The sequence below is a fragment of the Hirundo rustica genome, chromosome 19, assembly GCF_015227805.2.
Source record: "Hirundo rustica isolate bHirRus1 chromosome 19, bHirRus1.pri.v3, whole genome shotgun sequence".
Lineage (NCBI taxonomy): Eukaryota > Metazoa > Chordata > Aves > Passeriformes > Hirundinidae > Hirundo > Hirundo rustica.
In genome coordinates this window covers 6,829,266-6,851,607 of record NC_053468.1, presented here as the reverse complement: position 1 = coordinate 6,851,607, position 22,342 = coordinate 6,829,266, and the positions used below count along the sequence as shown (strand labels likewise).

At 44.4% G+C, this 22,342-nt stretch overlaps 1 protein-coding gene across 4 annotated transcripts in view; it reads left to right on the top strand.

The window, feature by feature from the left end:
- The first annotated feature begins 12,304 nt into the window (after positions 1-12,304).
- Positions 12,305-22,342, top strand: part of COL26A1 (collagen type XXVI alpha 1 chain) — a 168,089-nt gene continuing 158,051 nt past the window's right edge. For all 4 annotated transcript variants that reach the window (XM_040082619.2, XM_040082621.2, XM_040082620.2 and 1 more), the window contains exon 1: positions 12,305-12,595. In XM_040082619.2, coding sequence (XP_039938553.1) covers positions 12,444-12,595 — 152 coding nt within the window. In that variant the 5' untranslated portion in view covers positions 12,305-12,443. The remainder of the gene's footprint in view (positions 12,596-22,342) is intronic.

The following is a 22,342-nucleotide window of genomic DNA, read 5'->3' as shown; positions in this document are numbered from 1 at the left end:
CATTTGATAGATGGAGAAACAAAGCAGAGATGTAAAAACAAACCCAAGGAACATCAGTCTGCCTCTATGGCCGCCCCAAGAAAAGACACCAAAGTGTTCTGATTTTTGAGTCGCAGTATGTGAATCCAGGAGTTCGTTTCTGTGGTTTAAATCTTCAGGTACAGCTGCAGATGATGTCTCAGATAGTTGTTTTCCTTATTCTAAAGTCCGTGGAGCAACAGTAACACCTAGTGGTTGAATGTGCCAGTCTGCTCCTCCTTTCTTTGCTTCCTTTCAAGAAGTAGAGTCGGAGGGCAAATGGTGTGATTGACAGCTTTGGCTTGCGAGGCTAACACTTGGGATCTCCAGGGATTTGCCATTTTCCTTTCAACCTCCCACCACATTCTGTTTTCTATTAAAAGTGCTAGATGAAATATGAAACTCTTCCTCCCACCTCCCAACCCCCTTCACTTTTCTGGCTTTTTGGAGGAGGTTGTTCAAGTCCATCTTGATCTTTAGGTGGGTGGGCTGTGAAGTGACCAAGCCTACAGCTTCCAGCTTGGAGCACTCAGATTTCTGAAAGGAATCCAAATTTTTAAATTTTCTTTTTCTCTCTTTTTTTAAGCAGATCATCTGGTGGAGGTTGGTGACCTCAGTCCATTTGATAATGTGGTGTTAACTTGCCTGCTTTAAGGCAGACCAAACCAATCAGTTCCAAGTAGTACCATTTCCTAAAATGTGGTGTGTGGGATTGTTTGCCGCACTCTACTGGGACTGCTAATTCATCAGAGAGGGACCCCTAGAAAAACAGCATTAGGGAGGAAAGAACCCACAGATGTTTATTGTGTTAGCAGGAGAGCCCTTCAGAGGGTCTTCAATGCCCCTCAAAGGGGAAGGTTTCAGTTTTTCCACAGAAAGAAAACATTAAGCAAAAGTATTTCGGCTTAAGCCCAGATCATTTACATTTGTAAATAGAACATAAACTCTTTGTGGGAATTGCAGTACTGAGATACTATGGGTTTGTGATAGTCATGCTGTTTAACTTTAGGCTTCTGGTTTAGGTATTCTGAATTACTATTGGAAGCATCTGTTTAGGAGAGTCTTCACTGCCTGTTGACAGAGCCTGAACTCTAATTTGCACTGTGGATATATTCTCTTTTACATATTAACTTGTATCACCACTCAAAGAGTAGTATTTGCCTCCCTTCACGTCCCCAGTTCTTCATCCAGCTTCCTCCCAATTACATGTTTAGATGGAATAGATTAAATTGAAAACTAGCCTGATGCCTCTGGGAAAATAAAATAAAATAAAATAAAATAAAATAAAATAAAATAAAATAAAATAAAATAAAATAATCAGCTCCATTAACCCATTTACTGCAAAACTGCACAAAAACCTGGTGCAAACAGAAGGGAGGTCAGGAGGACCAGTGGGGACATGGTCAAGTGAGACAAGGATGGAACCTTTTGGCTGCTGTGGAGATGTACATGGAATTAAAGCACGCATACATACATACCATTAGTCAGACCTCCTAAATCTGGTGTTCCCAATACCTGTTTGTGAGGGAAGGCAAAGAGAAACACAGCCTGATGGTAAGAAATGAGGCATATTGTGCTGGGATGTGCTGGGCAACCTTTACTCTTAGAAGGTATGTGGCAGCCTCATTGTGCTGGGCGAAAAATCTTCCTTAATGTTTGGTAAAAATGCTGCCAGAGGTGGCAGACCTGAAAGTACTGAAAGAAGGCAATCACAGGATAATTGTTATTTTTAATTCACAAGGGCTCTTGGATCCTTTTCTATTAGAGCCGTATGCTTTTTGTTTTGAATGCAGAATTTCAAAGTCAGCTTTGTTTCTCAGTGGCAGCTGTGGTGTTTGCCACCCGTGTTGGTCTGGGAAGAGACGGCATTTATTAATGTTGTCTGCTCTGGTTATTCACTCAAGGCCAGACCCTCAATGACTTCATAGAAAGAAAGCAAAGCAATGCAAAGTGTCTTTAGAGGGACTGCCATGTACCCTGTAGGAGAGGAGAGCCTACTGACAGGAAGATTTTGTTTTCTCTCAGTTTCATTCTCTGGTTTGACTTATGTGTTACTTTGCAGTTTATGGCCAAACACGGGAGTTCCTTAACCCCACGATCCTTCCAGGCATTATGTTTCTGCTAACATCCTGGGTCAAATCAGCTGTCTTTTCACATGTCTCACATTCATTTTCATTTAAGGCTCAATTACCCCTTGGCAATATGCCACTAGTGACAACAGATTTATACCAGTAATTAGTATGTTTTGAGAAGTCTGGAAAAAAATCCCTGCTCCTTTGCTTAGGTACCTGGATGCAGTGATGAATCCTTAACTCTACACCCTAAACTTTCTTGATAATTTTGCCTCAATTCCCTTTAAAACCTAGTAAAAGTAGTGCATTAGTTTCCAATGCTTGGCTCACTTGCAAACTCCTCATTTGAAATTCCCTCCTTAATATCTCTGGGCTACAAAAACCCATGTGTGAGACTGGCCCTCTGAAAGGGAGCTGCCACTGTAGACCTGCTGCAACTGAACCTCCTTCCACTGCTGCAGGTGTGGCTTGAAGCACTGTGTTGTTCTCTGTATTTTAAACACCACAAAGAATGTCTTGGAAATATAAAAAGCAAAGTAGACTGGGCACTGTAAAAGAGTTCATATTTAATATAGATTGTTGATCATTTAGTATTAAGTGGTTCATTATTGTTCTTCAATAATTTGAGAACTTAAATCTTCTACTTTTGGCTTGGCTAGTGATGCTGTCTTGAGCTGGGCTATAAAAATACTGTGCTTCACCTAAACACAGATTGTTATAGTTTTCATCTTAATTAGCAAGCTGCAGATTTAGATGGATTAATACAATCACTCTTTCTTTCTTTTGCCATAGAAGTTCAGAAGTATAATCTGTCACTTGTGAGAACATAAAGAATTGGACTGGAAGCATTCCAAACTCTTAACTGTAAGCGCTCAAAGATTTAATGGAGTCCTCAGTCATAAAATCTTTAATTTGAACTAGACCTTTATATTCTCCATTCTTAAATTCACTATTTTTATGTCCAGGGGATTTCCTGTTATCCAAGTATATACGGAGGCCCTTTATTTCCCTCTGTGTGTGTTTTTTAATTCAAATCAAATGTGTATGTCAGTGGTTGATTGCACTTAACCTCCTTAGGTTCATATTTCTTATTTAATTACATTACATTTTAAGGTTTAAGGCTATATATTTACTGCAGTTAATAGCACACCATATTTTAATGAAGCTGTTATCTTCTGCAAATATATACAGGACAATGGAGATTGATTGTTTAGGACCTTTCAAAGAAATTGTATCTCAAAGCCATTTACAATGAATAAACACAGTGGAAGGGTTTTGTTAATGTCGTTCTGCACCTAACACAGCTTCAAAACTAAGGAAATGAGTGGTTGGGGTATCAGGGCTGTTGTTCTCCTGATCCCCAGCCAGGGACTGCCCTCTGTAGGTCACAGCCGCAGCTGGAGTGTCCAACTCCCAACAAACTGTGGTTGTTCCCAGAAATGCTCCAGAACTGCAGCACCAAAGCCCATTCAGCTCCTGTGGACACTGGCCAGGATCTCCCTCGGCCCAGTCTAGAGCTCAGCTCTGTAAATCTATTGTCAGTCCATGCAGGGAAGGTTCAGTACATGAACAATTATTATCTGATTTTACTGGAACATCTGAAAACAAGGGCAAGTATTACCTAGAGATCATGTCCAGAAAATCTGGGACAAATCTCCTGTGCTCCACTAGAATGCAGCCAGCTGAACACCTGTTTTCAATGCAGAACAGGGCATCACCCTACACTGGGGCACTGCACTGGGTTTCTCACAACAATCTGGGAGTTAAGTACTCTGAATTGAGCCAAAAAATGCTGGGAGACACTTCTTTCCAGCAAGGCTGATGGTCTTGTCCTACCATTCCATCACATACCAAAAATCTCCTTAGTCTGGTCAAAATCTTTTATTTCTTTTTTTGGGCAACAATCAGTTTAAACATTTCATAGTATCTTGCAGACTTTATAATTTCCTTTCTGCCAAAGAACAATTTATATCTCTCTTTAGATTACATCTCATCTTCTTTTATTTTTATTTCTCTTCTTTCATTGTTGTTACTATTTATACCATGTCATTTTTATTCCATTCCTATTATCCTTACAACAGCCGTGATACATAACAGAGCACTGAACCCTGTGGTACAAAGGGAGGCACTCAGAGAGATTTCCTGATGGCTCTGGTAGGTCAGGGAGTTCAACCAGATTCTTTCTGGGTGTAGAGTGACAGCCCGTTTATCCTTCCTGCCTGAGACCCTGTGGCATGAGGGGCTGTGAGCCAGTGTAGTCCCAGAGGATTTTTTGGGGATTGGTTTTGCATTTGTAGAGAGGTTGATCTCCCTTAGGCAGAAGAGAAAGCAGTGAGATGAGGAGCATTTCTTGTGGTAAGAGAGATTTGTGTTCTGTGTGTGGAGCTGGATATCTGTAAAGTACAATTTAGTACCTCCAGCTTGGGTCATTTAAAAGTGGAAGCGAGGCCCTTGGAAGAGGGATGGATTTTGGAAACCAAGCCCATTAGGTGTGGAATCCATTGCTGACAATGGAGTATACTGTGAACACCTAAGCTAGCATTAGTGTACCTGTGCTTAGCCAAGAAATACTTGGAACCTATTGCTTTGCAGTGACTTTATCCTTTAATGCCTGCAATCTTTCGTATTTAGCACCTTAGCTGCCTTTTTATTGCTTCCATGGAGGAATCTGTCAGGTTCAAGAGAGGAGATTGGGTAGAAAGCCAGCTAAAGAGCAAGACAGTGCCACTGAACAGTGCTGGCGTTTGCTTGGATGATTGCTCCTCTTGGAACGAGGAGACCAAAATATTCAGAAAGGTAAATTGATAAATCTGGAAAATATTCTCTTTAAATAATCCCCAGAGGTCCCAGCCTAACACACAGCTGTAGGGAAAAAAAAAAAAAAAAATAGACCCCAACAACTTAACAGGATGTTGGGCTGTGTTACAGTAAGAGCAGAATATCTATCAAAAAGGTGTTATTGGTATTACCTAAACCACTGGTGAGTTCTTGTTGAGAGTGCTCTTTTCAGTACTGCTCACTCTACCTAAGGAGGATATGATTAAGGAGTAAAGCAAGGAAAATGACAGTAATACTGTGCCTTTCAGCTCTCAGTTATAAAGCAAGACTGAAGAGCTTTGGTATTACCTTGTTTAAAAAGAGATCTTGCAGTGATTTTAAATAATTTTAAAATAATAAAGGAAATTAATCACATTGAAACAGACAAAGTCTATAGAAACAAGAAGAGTTAAATTGGAAAATAAGATCTTGGGAAAAGAATGAAGACAGAGAAGGAAGAGGTTCATGTGAATGCTCCAATAAATATGTAATATCAATGATCAAAGGGGTCCTGTGAATCTGGATGTGCAGGGTAAGGTGAAGATAGAAGTGTAAGGAGAATAGGAGAGTGACAGTGGCATCGTGACTGTTGGCCTGTAACACACAGGCAGTGGAAGCCATGCTGGAGCAGGCTCTGGGAAACACCTGCAGCAAGGAGGAAAAGGAAGGTCCTACAGCCTGTGTGGTAGGTCCAGCATGGGCAAGGATGGTGCAGGGAAGCACTGACTGACAAAAGTTTGCAGTGTGAAGACAAAGGCTGACAGGTAAGCAGCTTGTGGAACAAGGCAGGGGAGGAAAGAAAGAGAAAGCACATGGCTGCTGTTAATCCACCTGATCTGCAGACACCTAAGGTGAAAATACTGGAGGCAATTTCAGCTCTTAGCTGGGCAGAATCCTGCTGTCGACATGGTGGTCCATATACAATGGGACCAAGTGTAGCAAGTTTCATCTTGCAGCCCACAAATTTTTGAAGGACCAAAGCCAACTTCTAGGGGCCCAGCTAAGAAAAGCAGATTATTGTGGTTAGTCCTTGTTGTCATGGCCCACAGAGGAAGTTACTAGAAGATTTAAAAAAAAAAAAAAAAAAAAAAAAAAGTGTAAAAATATGGCTAGAACATTGAGATTTGCTGAGTGGATGAAAGAGAACACCAGTCACCCCACTTGCATCCCCACTGGTTCTTCTCCTTGGTTCCACAGGGCAGGTGACAATGCCTCAGGTGTGCAGGAGCTGGGATGAGAGTGCTTATTTCCATAACTCCCTAGGTATGTTTTGTGTGCATTTACTTGCATATTTTGTGAGGAAGGGAGTGAGCCCACTCCCTCTTTATGACTTGCCCAGTACAGAAGGGCAATTCAGACTCCACTCATGCTGGGTTCCTCAAGACAAGCAACCTGTGTCCATGAGGAAATTAAAAGAAGTCGGAGGATTTAAGGGCCAGAATACGAAACTGAGACATTCTTTGGTCATGGAAGTCCTTCCTTCTCTGAGATTCAGAGAGTCTGTGACTCGGGACAGGTTTTCAAATTAGCAAAGCATTGGGAAACCAGCGAATTGGGATATCCTATAGTCAGTGACTCCAATAAAAATTGCAGCCTAGTCTCTGGTAGCTGCTCCCATTGCATGTAACAAAGTACTTTGTTCTGTTGTAGAAGTTCAAGGTTCTCTGTGGTCTGGAGAATTTATAATATCGGTGTTTATGTTCTGTACAGCATCAAGCAAGCAGACAGCCCTCAGTGATGGAATGATGTTTAATGAACAGTTAATGAACAGGATCATGGTTTGGGGATACAGACATGGAGACAGACCTCCCAGTGTTTTCTTTGGTGACCTCAGCGATGGAAGAGAGAGCATACTTATTAAATCTGTAGATGAGGCAAAGCTGGAACTGAATGCAAGAGTACTGGAAGGCAGGATTAAAATTTCAAGTGATCTTGACAAATTTGTGATATAATCTGAATAAAATTGGATGAAACTCATTAAGGAGAACTGCAGGGCACTATGCTTTGGCAGGAATAATTTTAACTAGCAAGTGCAGGATGAGGCAACGTGAGGCTAGCAGTCCTGTGGAAAAGGTAGAGAATCCCAAACTGAACATGGATTAACAATGATGTACTGGTGTCAGAAAGGCAAATCCTCAGCAGGGCAGTGGTATTCCACAAAAATATAAGTCATGGATACCATAAAATAGATGTAGACCAGTTGGAAAATTCAGAGGAAAATACCAAAAAGAAGCAGAATTGTCTAACATGACCTGAGGAAACTGCCATTGTTTTGCTTCTAGAAGACAAGGAATGTTTTTAAAACATTTAATGAAGTATGTTGAGGAACAAAAAGTTGCTTCAATGAGAGGAGGAAGTTTTCTACATCCATAATGAAAAACGTAAGCCATTAAAAGCTTAAATAACAGTAAACCAGAATGAGGTTGAATGCTAAGAAAAGCAACCAAGAAAAGAGTACAAACATTGAAATTTGTTTTCAGATGACCATAGAGACTTTCTATTTTGAGGTCTTTCAGAATAAGGCAGAAAAACTTGTGCCAACAATAATCTGTATAACAGATCTTGCTTTCTTACTGGGAGAAGGAAAAAGGATTAGGTAAATTTTGCAATCCTTCCTGGCTACTTCTGGATGTGTTTCTACTCTGGCAGGTCTGAGTGCAACAGCCTTGGTGCTGTTTCTGCCTTGTCTTTATCACACCTGTGTGCCCCCCTGCCCTGCTGCATTCTTGATGATTCTGATGGATCAAGGGTGTGTCCACAAATTCCCTGTGCCTGTGCAGATCAGTGCTCAACATCAAAGGTAACATAAATCATTTTTCCCAGGACACAGTAATGCTCAGAGTATGTATAATTCCACCGGACATAGGCATTGTCTTGCTGATCAGTTGAGTCATCACATTTTCCATCTGCTGAATTATGCATCAATCTGAGTTATTTTATCCCTTGTATTACTTTATAATACCCACACAAGTGCTTCACTCAGGCAAAGTTCTCATCTATGGTCAATGAATTTTGCCACTCATGACTTCTGACTCGTTTCTCGTGCTTCACACAATAACGCTGTCTCTCATGGTTGCTGTATGCTAAACTGCTTGTGTAAGTCAGACTTTTTTCAATTCTATTCCATTTTGAGTTGTGATTGATTTATTCCTGGTAAAATGTTAGAAATGTCCACACAATAGCTCTCTACTAGCTTAAAAGAAAAACCTCCACAGTCCCATCAAATTTTCAGTTTGGCTCAGGTTTGGTTTGACTCCCCAGTAATAGACATGTTACAATAACCTTAGTAATCTTATAATTTAATTTATAATAGAGGTCTTGAACTCTTACTGTTTCTAACCTCTTATCCATCTCTTTCAATTTTACAAGGTTTCTTGAATGCTTTGTATATCACAATGATCTAGGCATTTTGGGAGGCTAGAAGGGGTTTATCTAAATTATTTTTGGGTTTAGATGATCTTATCAATGATTTCATTCTAGCTTCAAAAGGACGCTTCATAATTCTAAAGCTCCTCAAGGTTTTATCAACCAGAACAAAGCTGCTTTTCCTTCGGTCTCTTCTTAGTATGCACATGAAAAGTGCACTTGAAACATCCTAGGGATTGGACTTTCAAATTTGTTTGCTATGATTCTAACAACATTGTTACTCTTCTTTTTCAGCTAATTACTGACTTTTGTAATACTCTTAAGTGGTGCTGAAATGTTGAGGTGGCATTTTGGTTGTGGAACTGCAGCCTGCTTACAGATATGACAGTGCTTTTCTACCGTTTTGTGCCACAGATCCCTCTTTTGCTGTATCATTCCAGTTTTTCCCTTTCAACTGAACAAAAATCAGACTAAACTTTGATTATTCCTTTTATTGTCTGTATTTTCCACCGCTTCATTTACTGGTTGGCTTGCATGCGGGGTTTGTATGGGTAAAAAATTTATAGATGTTTTCTCAGAACAGTTTCTGATGTCTTAAACCTCCGGTTTGCCCAATGGACTGGGAAACTGAAACACATTCCATGTGCCCACATGATTTATGTTCAATGGATTATCCTTCTGACATGACCCATAAGGGTGGCATTTGCATAGCAGGTGAGCAGAGTGCAGGGGGACAGCCCTCCCAGGATTTCTTCTTTATGACAGCAAAGTTTACAGGGCTGGTAAATGAAAATCTGCCCCTTACCTCTTTATTTATTTCCCCCCGTGCTGCTCTGCATCGTGGCTTTCCAGTGTGCATCTGCCCCTTCCATCTTGAACTGAATTGGTGAAATGCATTCAAATAATTTATTTAGCCCTGCTTGCCTGGGCAAATCTTTAATTAACAGGCATACAAAGTGTAGCTTTCTATTTTAAATATATCACGTCTGGTTTATAAGAATAGGGCTGTTCAGATTTCAAGGGTTTTCTTCTCAAAGCCAGTCCCTCTGATAAATGAAGGGATTATGTTTTTGTTGGCTGTCTTTGTTACCTCCATCACTGTGTTTCCAATTTATCAACATAGTTTTGAGAAATTGTTAGAATATGTTGCACTCGTAAGCACCGTGGGGAGAAAAAAAATTCATTTATTACTGCTATTGTGTTTGATTACATTACGCATATCCAAAGGACTAAAATGAAATGTCATCTTTAATTCTCCCCTTACAGTAGACAATATCACCCTTTCTTCTCTCTTTCCAGAAACAGCTTGGAAGTCAATTCTTCATTTTCATTTTAAATCAGCCGTACAGAATAGAAGCAAGTGTGCATTAGGGACACAGCAGAAGTAATGGGAGTCTGGAGATCTGAGCTCTGTTTCTGGCTCTGCCTTTAGCTCTTTTCAGTCTTGAGCAAAGTCATTTGACCTCTGGTCTCCATTCTCTCAGTTCATGAAATAGGAAGACCATTCGCTTCCTACAGATGTCTCTAATAATTTGCCAGAATCATGTCTTGTCTAATCACCTGTGTTTAATATCTCCTAGGGTCTTGCAAAATCAGTGAAGGCTGAAGCAGCAAATTTTCCATGCAGCCGAAAATAAAATGTTTTTGGAAAGCTAAGACTTGAAGACTACAAAGAGCTTCTGGAGAGTCTAAGCCAGTCCAGGAGAATGGGTCAGAAAACCACTGGTGCTGTTCAGTGTTGTTAAATATTGATAAATGATCTATCTGAGCCTGTCAGGGGAGGGAGGTGTGATTGGGACAAAAGGCTGAACCCTGCCCTCAACACTCAGTCTGGTGCTGCAACAAACTGCTGGGGGTCCAGCTGCACCCACTTGGTGCACACAGAGCTGAGGATGAGCACCCAGATTCGGGGGAAGGGGGGTCTTAGAGAACTGCTCAGTGTTTTGCTGTTCCTGAGACTCCTTTCCTAGGTGAAGGCTGAATTTGGAGTGATTGGTAGTCCAGCTTAGAGGGAGCAGCAGAGAGTAGGTCTCTTGTTACCCTGTCAGGCTGAGCAGAGGTTTCCTGAGGACTGACTCTGAGCAGCATGTTTCAAAGTGTGAATATTCTAGGGTGAATTTCTGGGAGTTGTGTGCTTTCTTGGGGGTGAGAGAAGGGAAAGGAAAATGTTTCTCTTTCTGGAGGTGAGGGAAGTATAAAGGGAAGAGTATAAAGGGAAGAGTGCTCAGGCTGCCCTGAGCCAGGGCTAGGGACAGAGGGCCCTGTTGTGTCCCAGCTTCATGCATTGAGGGCTTTTTGTAAATAAATAGTGTCGGTTTCTGAGTGGGCTTGGCAGTCCAGTGTTGCTGGAACAGAACTTTTAAGTCCGTTTGGGCTCAGAGAGTGCTGGTCCACTGCCTGCCCCAGCTCTGGGGCTGTGCTGAGCTGCACTGCAAACTGCATCTCTGCCTCCTTGTGTGATTTGCTTCAGTGATTAATGACAGCGGCTGTTTAAAAACCTGGTGCCTCATTTGCAGTCTAAACTTGTCTGGTTACAGGCTCCAGCCAGGGGCTATTTATCTCTGTGTGCAGGCTCTGGAGGTGGGCACCGTGGGGGAAGGGGTAGCTGCTCACCTGTGGCTGGGGGCAAATGCCAGATACAAGATACTGGATCTTCCCTGTGTCTGCTAGGGAACATTTTTCAGCTGCAGCATCTCGCAGGGATTGTATTGCCCTCGAGGGAAGAGGGTCTCTGCCTTTGCAGAGCCCCACGGGGAGGCCCTGGGCCCCTAGAATACCCCAGCAAGAGACCTGCTTTCAGTGGTACATCTGGGCTGTCTTGGGCTGACTGCACAGTGAAGGCGCAGAGGGGGTGTTGAGAGCTTGCAGGATCTGAGGGTAAAAATTTAGAAAGACAGTTGTGTCATCTTAAAAATTATATCCTTCCTTGAGGTGTTTGGTGCAGAGAACTTGCTTACCCAGCCAGTGAGCTGCCAACAGCCCAGGTTCCCCTGGAACTGGGAAGGGGACACTGAGCCAGCAAATGGGGTTGTGACACTATTGCCAAATGGGAGATGTACAAGGGTTTTAAACACAGATATAGCTGCTGTACAGGGAGGGAGCCTTGTTGCTGCCTTCCTTCTTGGGGTGTTACCTTTGCAAAATACCCACATCTTTCTACAACTGCAAAAATGTTACTCCTGCCTAGGGTCACCGTGCAATTCTTCAAGCTCAGGGCCATGCTGGGTGATAAACCAAGGGGGCCTGTGGGAAGTGGTGGCAAACGGAGAGCTTGTGTGTGAATCATAGACTCTTGAAGGTTGGAAGAGGTCTCTAAGATCATTGAATACAACAGTCAGCCTCACACTGTCATGTTCACCACTAACCTATGTCCCCATCTGAATGATGCCAGAATGAGCAGGAGGCACATGGTGAAAGCAGAGATTACTTTCTCACTGCTTACCTTGTGAATGAAGTGTCTTAAAATTATTTATTTCCTATTTTATCTGTGTAACTTCTGCAGCAGACGTTATCGGTGAACAGCGGGCACCAGCCTTGGGGTATTTGGGCTGCACCGCTGAGCTGTGCATTCCCTTCGACCTGGCCCTCGGTTAACTGGGGAGACACATGCTTTGTGTCGGTGATGCCTTGGTTTGGGTGGGGACTGGGGGTCCCTGGGCTCTCCCTGCCCGCGGGGTGCTGCCGGCAGTGCCCGGGCCGAGGCGCAGCCCCGCGCGTTCCGTGTCCCGCGGGAGCGCGGCTCCTCTGCCCGGGCCGGGCCCTGCCCCGACGGAACCCCTCCGCAGCGGGGTCTGCCGCCAGGCCCGGCAAGGGTTAACGCCGAAGCCCCACGCCCCCTTTGACGGAGTCGGGCCAACCTCGCCAAATTTGAAAAGGCATCCGGGGCTGAGTGTGCGCCCTGGGAGCATCGAGCCGCGCTGGCCCCGGACCCCCTGCGCGGGCAGCAGCCGCCGCCGCCGGGGCTCGGCTTGCCGAGGGTCGGGGCTTCCCTTTGGCAGGCGGAGAAGCCATCCCCGTGTGCCCGGCACCCCGTGCTCCCCTCTCCCGGGGCTCCTCCGTGCCGCGGGACCCGCCGTGACCCCGGCCGGGGGAACACGGTGCGGCCCCGCGCCTGCCGTGCGGTGTAAGAGGGAGAGGGGGAGGCCGTAGGAAAACCCCGTTCTTGCAAAAATGCAGCTCGCTCTTTTCTTGTCCTGGTGCTGCTGCCTGCATGGATGCGCGCTGGGCACTGGCTTCCTCTATCAATTCCCAGCATCAACCCTGCAGCACAACTACCCAGAGCAGAGCTCCGGCTCGCCGGGCAGCGGCTTCGCCAGTCGCCGGTGAGTAAGAGCGGGTCCGCCTCCGGGCGGGGAGGCTGCGCCCCGCCGGTGGCTCCGGGGGGACAAACGGGCACGGCAAAGCCGCGGGCAGCGCTCCCTCGGAGGGTGCGGGGCGTGCTGGGCTGCTGCCCCTCGGCCAGCCGGGTTGGGCTGCCCGCATCCTCAGTGGGGTGCGGGACGCTCCCTACCTGCCCGCAGCGGTGCCCGCCTCCTGGGGCAGGGAGCGGCCGGGGAATCGAGGTGCTGAGCTTGGGTAAATGACACCCGCAAAGTCTCCCCTGCCGCGCCCAGCCCGTCGGGGAGGGGAAGGGGCTTCGCCGGGGCTGCGCGTCCCTGCGCAGTGCGCAGCCGGAGCAGGAAAACCTCCTGAGCCGGGACACCGGGGATGCCGGCAGAGGGAACTGTTATAGCCCTCGGCTGCGAGGGGAAACTTGTTCAGCTCAACAAAGGAAAGCCCTTAATTACAGATCTCTCTTCAAGAGCTGCAACTTCCAAGTAGCTGTTTAAAACCAAACCTCCCACTCGTCTCCTCTCCCCCCACCCCAGCCCAATTTCTTATAAACGTAATATAAATCAGGTTTGATTTACGGTATCTTACTGCTTCAGTAGAGCAAACAATTTAGGCTTCTCCCCCTCCCCTCTGTTTTCTCTGGGTATTTCTCTAGAGGTGAAACAGCTGTTCAGATGAATGAGCTGCACTGTATAAAGCAAGAGAGTGGCTTAACCCGATTCCAGTTGTTCTTGAATTTCACCTTTTTTTTTTTTTTTTTTTTTTTTTTTTTTTTTTTTTTTTTTTTTTTTTCCCCTGTCATTCCCTTAAATGGTGACTTGAGATTTAATATTCGGGGCTCGTCCATCCTGTCTCTACCTCTTTCCATCCTCCCTTGCTAATACCTCGTCTGCGTGAGTTGTGCTGCCGTGGAGGACGGCTTCTGTTAGCGCTGCTTATTTGGGCTGGGGACTGGGAAAAGGCACGGACCCTGTGGATTTCCGTGTCGGAGGTGCCAGGGCCGGGCACCAGCCCCGTGCCTAGCATGGGGCTCCCATATGGTGCGGATTTCCTCCCGGGGGGAGGTGCCTTTGTCCGCTGCGCTGTCAGACAGGCCTGGGGCTGCAGGGGGTGTGATGTTAAACTACAGCAACTGTCAAAGGGTTTTCTGCCTTTGTCAAAGGCAGAAAATTATAGGAGAGTAATGGGATAAACCTATCCCAGCTGGATCTCTTCCAAGGTACCCCCTTCCCCAAGCATGAGCTGCAATGAGAACCACATGTCATTTGTCTTACATATCTATTAGCCTGCAGATCTTTGTTCAGAGCTACCACGCTTACATGAGTGGGGACTCTGCTCACCGAAGACCTTCCCCAGTTCTCACTCTTGCACAGTTTTCCCATGCTTCAGTGGTTTGGATTGTTGATGCTTTGTCAGGGAAACACGTCTCTCTCCGAGTCTATAAAGTGTTGTGTAAAACCACATAAACCTGATTTAAACAATGATGTTGGGGAAAGCTGGTAGGTTTTTGAAATTTATTTTTTATGTCCGATGGAACCTTGCCCTGGGAGAATCTCCCATTCTAGTTTAATGCAGGGGGGGAAGTAAAAAATTGAAGGGAGGAAAAAATCACCAGTGGATGTTGTGTAAGAAAAATTCAAGTGCTCAGTCAAATATTACACGTTGAAGCAATCTTTGTATGTTTTAATTTCCCCTTGAGTGGTGAAGTTTTGTTGTTGGAAAATGTCTAACAGCTTCACTTTCTGATGGGAAAATCTGTGTGGGAAAACTTTCCCCAGCCACAGTGTTGGACTTCTGAGGGAAGTCTCCTGCCGGGTGCAGCTTCAGGTTGGGATAGCTGGACTTGTCTGGATTTAATAGGGTCCATGAGAGGAGTGAGGCTTTTTGCTCGGAGTCTGACATTGATCTATCTTTTTTCAAGGGCTGGATCAGACTGGTATAGATAGGTTTTTATGTTGTTCAGTGTCCCTTTTGCCATTGAAACAGGGGATCTTGGTAGCACCTGAATTACGTGAAGCAACAGCAGCTCCATCACAGCAAAGCTTTCTGGCCTTTGCCCTGGGGAGGCTATGGAGGAGACAAGATGGTGGGAAGGTGATTGCTATTAATGGCACTTTCTCTTCTTCAGCCTTCCCACTGTGTGCTTTGTCCAGTGACTCCTGGCACTTTTCTTGAAAGTTCATGCTGCAGCTCCAGGTGTTGGTACATTGCAGCACATGCTGATGTGATGCTGTACAACTGACAGGTTTCCTTGATACGGGACACAACATGTTTCTGCAGTTGTCTTTTCCTCTCCTTGGTCAACAAGTGATTGGGCTGTTTGGGAGTCTGCTATCCATTTTCTAAAAATTAGCTTGTCACAAGAGTTGTATTTCTCCAAGGGGAGAAATTTCTGGAGTCCTTTGTGCTGATACAGCCCTTGGTATCTAGGATGTAGACTGACTCAGGGATGGACTCCTGAGGCCCTGAGGACTGCTCACCATGTTTCTTGCCAGAAAAATAAGGCCCTGAGCACTGTAAAAAGCTTGGGGTGGTGGTGAAGGGAAATTTGGAGGAAAAAATATGGTTATTCACATTCTTCAAAGTGAAGCCATGGAATACTTGTTCTGAAGGAATGATGTATTCTTTGTTTCCTTCCTTTTTTTTATTTTTTTTAAATGAATGTTCTAGCTCCTGGTTGGCTTCAGTTGACAGGTCTTGGTTTTTAGACCAAAGACACTTGCATCTTTGCATGTGCTTGAATTGAACTTCTGATGTGTGAGTGCTAGCGACTGAAATCCAGGCAGCAGTGTCTGTTGGCATTGTATAGACTGCAGCAGCCTCACAATTTAGCTTGGAATTCCCATTCAGTGTGTGCATTTTGAACTTGCTGCTGTGTTAAGGCGATGAATGGGAACTGGGCCTTACTGGAAGCATAAGAATGGAGGGGCTGCCTGCCAAGGAGAAATCGTCCTCCAAGCTTTGAGAAGCTTTGCTAACTGAGTTAAGGGAAGCTTGTTCCCATGCTGGAAGTAGCTCAGCTGTCAAGGAACGCCTGCCTCTGTGTTAGTTGTCTTTGGGGTTGGTGTTCTCCCAACTCCTCATTCTGTTTTCCTGTACTTTCTAATTAGTCATGCATTGAGTCCTTGTGAACTTAATTGTGGGAGCCAGAAACTTCTGAGAATAGATGCAGGGCTTAGACAGGAAACCTCTTTGGATGAAAAGTGGAGGTGGTGGAAAGAAAAGCCCAAAACATGAACCCAAAAGCAATGTAGGATGATAAATTTTTTTACTGGGATCATTACAGTACTATCACAAAAACCCTCTGGGGTGGGTGCAAGTCCAGCTGTGGCAGTTAGGTCTTCAAAACACTCTTCAGCCTAAAAACTTCTTCCTGTTAATGAACATTAGAACCATGATGTTACAAATAACAGGAATGTACAAATAGGTATTCTTATCCACATTCTACTAGTAATTGCACACTTGGTCACAGTAATTTCCAGTGCTTCCTACAGCAGTGATGTTTCTTGGGGATGGATATGGTGAGGAAAGCAATATCTGATAGCTGTAAGTGCAATATTTGATAGCCAGAGGCTTTGACATGGAAGGCCAGGTGGCCTTTAGCCATTTCATACTTTGACTCAGAGCACAGCCCAGGAGAGCAACACTTGGGTTCGAGTTGCTCCTCTACCAATGGTTTACTCCATATCAGTGGGAAAATCACTTTGCCATGGATTCCATGGGATAGTTAAACATGCTCTGTGAACTGCTTTGACATGGGAATGATATTTAAACAGAACATCAGTTTTCCAGTACTGCAACTTGTCTTGCTTCCCTGAGAAACCCAAAGTGTTGGTGCTTGAAATATGTTAATTATTCCTTGAAGCTACCAGTTTCCTAACATTTCACTTGAATGTCTGGCTCTCAAGATCAAGATGTCTGTGTGGACCTCTTGTAGGTAGGTGTGTCCTGTCCAGAATAACTGCCTGTGTTGTGCCTGGCCCTACAGCTCCATCTGGGCTGGGCTGGAAACGACCCTCCCTGGCACAACTGAGCTGTAATGTAGCAACCTCCAGCCTCTTAAGTGAGGTTTTAATTCTTTTAAATAACTGTGGGTCTCTTTATGTGATAGAAGCCTGTTCTTAATATTAAAAGGTCATCTATGAATAAGTATCCCTATTTATGCAGTCTGACAGAAAGCTTTCAGAATGTGTTTCTGGAGTTTTCCTGATGGATTTTTATTAATTCCCTCCTCACTAGAGAAAGATGACTTGAACCTTATTTCAGCCTCAAATTCTGAACCTCTCATGACTCTTAAGTGGGTGTGGAATATAAAACTGTACATATTGGCCAAATGTGGTTCTCTCTCCTTTTAGTGACAGGATCTTGCTCTCTGAGTCATTTTCTCCATCACCTAATTGTCTGCTCGTTGCCTGAGGTCCCTGGTTTGCTGTGGACTGTGAGGATGTCAAGCAGACAAACTGGGATTTGTGTCACGCTGAGTCCTCTGCGCTAATTCCGCTTTGAAGTGCCCGACCCAGGTAACCAAGAGGTCAGAAGGTCTTGAGCTCATCACCAGAGCCTGGAACTATCTGGTGTTTTTTCCCCAGAGTCTGCAGCCATATGATCTTCATCTGACTCGTGGGCTTCAGGGCTGTAACTTTGCAATGCAATTAGCAGTGGAGCCATTGGAAGTCTAAGGGTCTGGTGACACTGGAATGGCTTTGAAATACCAGATGTGATTGTAGCCGCTGCAGTAAATTGTATTCCTGTAGGAAATCTACTGTCCTGCCTTTCCAGCTGCTTGTGGGAATAATTTCCTCTTAGGTATGTTTCATTTACCAGCTCAAGAGGAAAAAACAAAGGGAGCAGAAAGGCAAAACAATGGGTGCCAGTGAACTTGTGCTCCCCTTGGATAAATTAACAAATGTTTCTTTCAATAATCCTTATTTTTTTAGTTTTCTCAAAGTTGAGCTTGTTAGGTTGCTAAAGTCCTGGTGGAAACAAGTCACGTTAGAAATGTCACAGCTCTGCTTGGGGAGTGCTTCTGTGACACTGGGATCACAGAATATTTACTCACATCTTTGTTTTGTTGGACTATGTCTTGATAAAGGGGGAAAATGAAGGATGACTTTCAGATAAAGATTAAGAGCTGAAAGCATAGAGTGCTTTAGGTCTTGTGGGTCAGGGTAATGGACTCTTTCCTGCATCAGACCTCCATCATGTCTGGAAATGTTACTGATTTATAAAGCAAAGATGCCTTTCCTGTAGGATAATACAAAAATTCATCCAACTGCATTTCTGAAATATGCACAAAGCTCTCGACTCAATTTTAATTAGGCAGATCTAGACAGTGCTTAAATTTACTTCCACTGAGGCATAATCTTTATTTTGAATCTTTGAGCATACAGCCAGCCCGTGCCAACTTAGATATCACAAAGATTCTGTTGAGGATAATAGCTGCAAATTGGAAAAAAGGCCAATGCTACTAATGTGGTCACTGTCCTATATTTTTCAGCTTTTTATACAGCTGAATAATACTATCTCTTGCTTAGTGTAAATATGCACAGTGTAGCACTCATGTGAATTAGAGTCCTTAGTGCTGCAGAAACTAGCAAGAGTAGGAACTATGATATTGTTCCTTGTTGGTTTTGTTCCTTGCCTCCTTTTTTTTTTTTTTTTTTTTTGAGAAATGGTTGTTTGTTGATGTACAATTTATTACATGATTTAGGTGCTTTGGCTGGGTTTGACAAATAGTGTTTTCCTCCTCTTGGAATTGAACAAACGTGTAAGTGAAGAATATGCTTGGGTGGAAGTATTGCCTGTAATGTTTAGGTTTGCTGTTTGAAAAGCTGAATCTTTTGGGGAGGACCAACATATAGGAAGCTATTTCAGATTTCAGACTCCTTTTCCGCTTCTAAAGCTGGGCAATCCTCCTTCTGACAGAAGAAGCCTCTTCTATCTGTCTAGAAATGGCTCTCACCCAGAGACCCACACAGTGGATGCCTCCGAGACAAAAACTGAAGGCAGCTTCACAATGTTTCATGTTTGGAACAGGTCAGTCTCCTCTTCCATATCGATGTAGTTTATCTGGAAAAGAGAATCTGCCACTCAGAATCGTAATAGTTGATTTTGAAAATGAGAAGAGACGGTGTCTGTGAGATTCTCTTATTTAGGACTCTTCCCTTTACCTCTGTGGTTTGCTTTATGTCTCCTGTTCATCTTCCCAGAGCTGAGTAAGGCTGTTCTTATCCAGCCACCTGCCTTTGTGCTGAGCAAACAAACCATCTGTCCAAACATTAAAGCTAAAAGTGAGGTACCACTGCATAGAAGGGACCGATTCATGTCCAATATTGACATCAGGTTATGTAGTCAGATGTCTTTTTAATCAATTCCACTTTTTCTGCCCCTAGGAACTGGGTGGAAGTGATATTCTTTGCAGCATTTGTGCTGGATACAGGCATGTGTTTGTTCAGAGCATCTCAGAAATGCCAGTGCAGTGAAATCATGAGGCAGGGGAGTATTCCCTGGATGTGGTTGTGTAACCAAGTTATACTGAGTCTGTAGAGTTAAGAACAGGTTCAGTTCTGTTTCTTGTGGATGTCCCTCTGCCTCTTCTGTGTGTGTATGTGCACTCTGGAGAGGAGGAGTGTTTGTCTCTGCAGATGGACAAAACTCTTGATTCTTGATTTCCACTTTTTAATGGAATAAAAAGACCAAGGACATGGAAAGAGTGTCTCTTTTAAAGGTAGTAGAGGACCAGGTGTTTCATGCAAGGACAGTTTTGGGGGTGGACTGTGAGGAGGGGAGCACAGAAAATTCAGTTGTGGAACCTGAATATTAAGGTTTTTGGTCTTCTGTGTGAGAAACAGGAACAGGATGTCCCTCAGCCTCTGCATGTTGGATGTTAGGGCAGTTTCGGACTAATAAAAGGCAGCTGCATAGGTGCTAAATGAGCTAAATACTCCTCTTGCCCTGTTGGGATGACCTTGTGAGATGGAGCTGCTCGGTTAAGGCACTACAAAAAACTTCCCTTCTTGCCCTCGGCTTGTTTTGTGCCTGGGGTCAATCAACATCTGCTTTTTCCCTCCAGGACTTTGTGCAGTTGTTCAGGAGCGTGGTGCTGGGAGCTCTCAGCTTGGTTTTGAGCTGCTGCTCCTGGGGCAGGGCTGGGGGCAGATGGGCTGCTGGCTGGATGACATAACGTCTCCGTGCTGGGCTCCTGTTGGCCCGGGGTGGTGGTGCTTGCCGGGGTGTGGTAGCCCTGAACGGAAGGGCAGACATTTCTTTTTTGCTGTGTGCTGCTTAGCCCTTATTAAACTCAGATGTTTCTAACCCCTTCCTCCGGGCTCTCATTATTGCCGTAAACACAGCAGAGCACAGGGAGCTTTTTCAAATCCTCATTTGAGGCAGCAATGGGTGACAGCTCTCCCCACATGAATTTAACACTTCAACCCAAGGGAGATTCTGCCTATGTTTTCCCTAAAGAAAAAGACTTTTTCATCTAATGCCACTTCTCTTGTTCCTGCCTTGGGTTGCTTGGCTTCCTGACTTTCTTCTTGCCTGATTCTGTCTTGTGCTTCCCCAGAACCTGTCTGGTTTCTGCAGCCCTGCTCAATGTGGGCTGTCTGGCTGCTTGTCTCATCACCGTATCTTGTTCAAATATTGAGTTCTTTGCATTTTCAGTGGCAGTGAAAGCAATACCAGCTAAAATAAGGTTTCTGTTGCTGTGCTAGGATGAGTCAAAAAGGCTCTCCTAGAAGAAACACCTAAATCAGCTGGCCAGTGTCTCAGCTGTTCCTGTTCCAGATTTACTGTGTGCCTCCGACAGAAAATTATATTTCAGCTTTCTGTGGAGGGAGGAAGAGAGGGGAGATTGCCATGGTAACAGGATCTTAGATGCTTCCTACCTATGAACCACAACTTCACCCAGCATGAGCTACTGTACCCCTGCGGGGGAACTTAGGAATCCTTGGTATCTCTGAATATAACCCACTAACTTTGAGGTAAATCCAGGCTATTTATAACCTCCTTGTACGCAGTTCTCCAAGGACTATATCCATTGCAAATCTACTTAGGAGTCTCAAATATCTGTCCATTTAATATAATTCTTCTTTGAGCTGAGAAATTCTTGGCCCAGTTGAGGTATCAGAGCTGCTTTGTGCATAGCATTGGCTTAGTGAAAGCTGTGTTCCTGCAAGATCTCTGATGGTCTCTGTCAGATCATCTGTATGATTTGTTCTTGTGACATTTGTGTCTTTCTCTAGTCTTGTGTTGTCCCTTGTTGTAGACTGAGCTAAAGAGCTCTTGACAGAATGCTAGACAGATATGGCAGATGTTAGGAAGGTCATTGCCATTCTGACGCTGTATTTAGTCACTGGGTGCTTAGTTTCCTTTTGGAAATTTTGGTTTAAAGATGAGCTACCTTGTTGCAAGGTTCTCAAAATCTGGTCCCTTGAGTCTCTGGCTTGGTTTAAATTGCCCTTCTAAAGTTTCTGGCATCTGGGGAGGTACAGAGAGCTTTTCTCATTTGTGACTCTACACCTCCAAGAAAACACTGATTTAATTTGTGGTCACTGCAGATTTGAGGTGAACTTTTTAACGCAGCTTTTAATAAACTTAGTGCTAAAATGGCAGCGCCCCTGAGAACCGAGCTGTCAGCTTGTGTCTGTCACTGGCACCAGCAGTACAGGACAGAGAAAATCTGATATGCTTAAGCTTCAGTATTTCAACATGGCAAACCCTGCTAACCTAAACACTGAGGGGGGAGCTGCATTCTTTGCTATGCCTAATCTCTGTATTTTGTTAAACATGCATTCCTGCCAGAACTTTATTGGACAGAACAATAGTGACCAGCTGGGCAAGTGACCCTGGCTTTTCTGGTCGACAGAGGAATTCAGCATCTGAGAAGTTCAGATTCTCATGTGCAGCTTAAAGTGATCTGGATTTAGTTGCTTTTAATTATTAGCTGGCTGATTCATAAGGCTTTGTTTTCTACCCTCTTTCCCAAGACAAAGACTGTTTCCTTAAATGCTCAGTATATATTCTATAGAGCAGCACAGAGTCTGGGAACTGAGACTTGCAAGTTCTCTCTCTCTCTCTTCTTTCCCCTAAATAAAATGGGAATGCTAATACTTCCCTTTATGTAAAGGAAGGCTCTGGGGAGTATTTCACGAGGGTGTGGTTATATCTTAGAGGGAAAGCTACAAAATCCAAAGTATTGTATATGAATTTGTGCCGAAGTTTATAATAAATCTGTGAATGATAGTACTTGGCTCTTGTATAAACTTCCACTCTTAAAGAATAGAGGTCATTGTGCTCCCTGCTTACTGCACCTCTCCGAGTCGGAATGACTGAAATTGGTCTTTGGGAGTAAGCCTTTGCCTGAGCTCTGCAGAGAAGGATTAGTTTGAAGGGGATGCTGAGGGGTGGGAGAGGGAGGTGCTGAGCAGGGCAGACTGGACTGACCAGTAGCAGAGGATTGGGTGATGGCACAGGCTGAGGGGCTTTCCTGTCCCCCAGGGTGGTGTTTGGGAGCCTGGATGTGGACATACCTTTCAAAGCAGCACTGACTGCTGCTTTGTGCTCAGGGCACAAATGCCTGTGCCAGTGTGATCCAAGAGCACCAGCCTTGGAGCAAAGGGAGCTCTGGGCTGCGATGCTGCAAACTTCTCCTGTTCCTGTCTGAAGTGCAGCAGAGAGCAGAAAGGCAAGCTGGCTCTGTAGGATGTTACGGTGCTTGGCTTAATGCTGCTGTA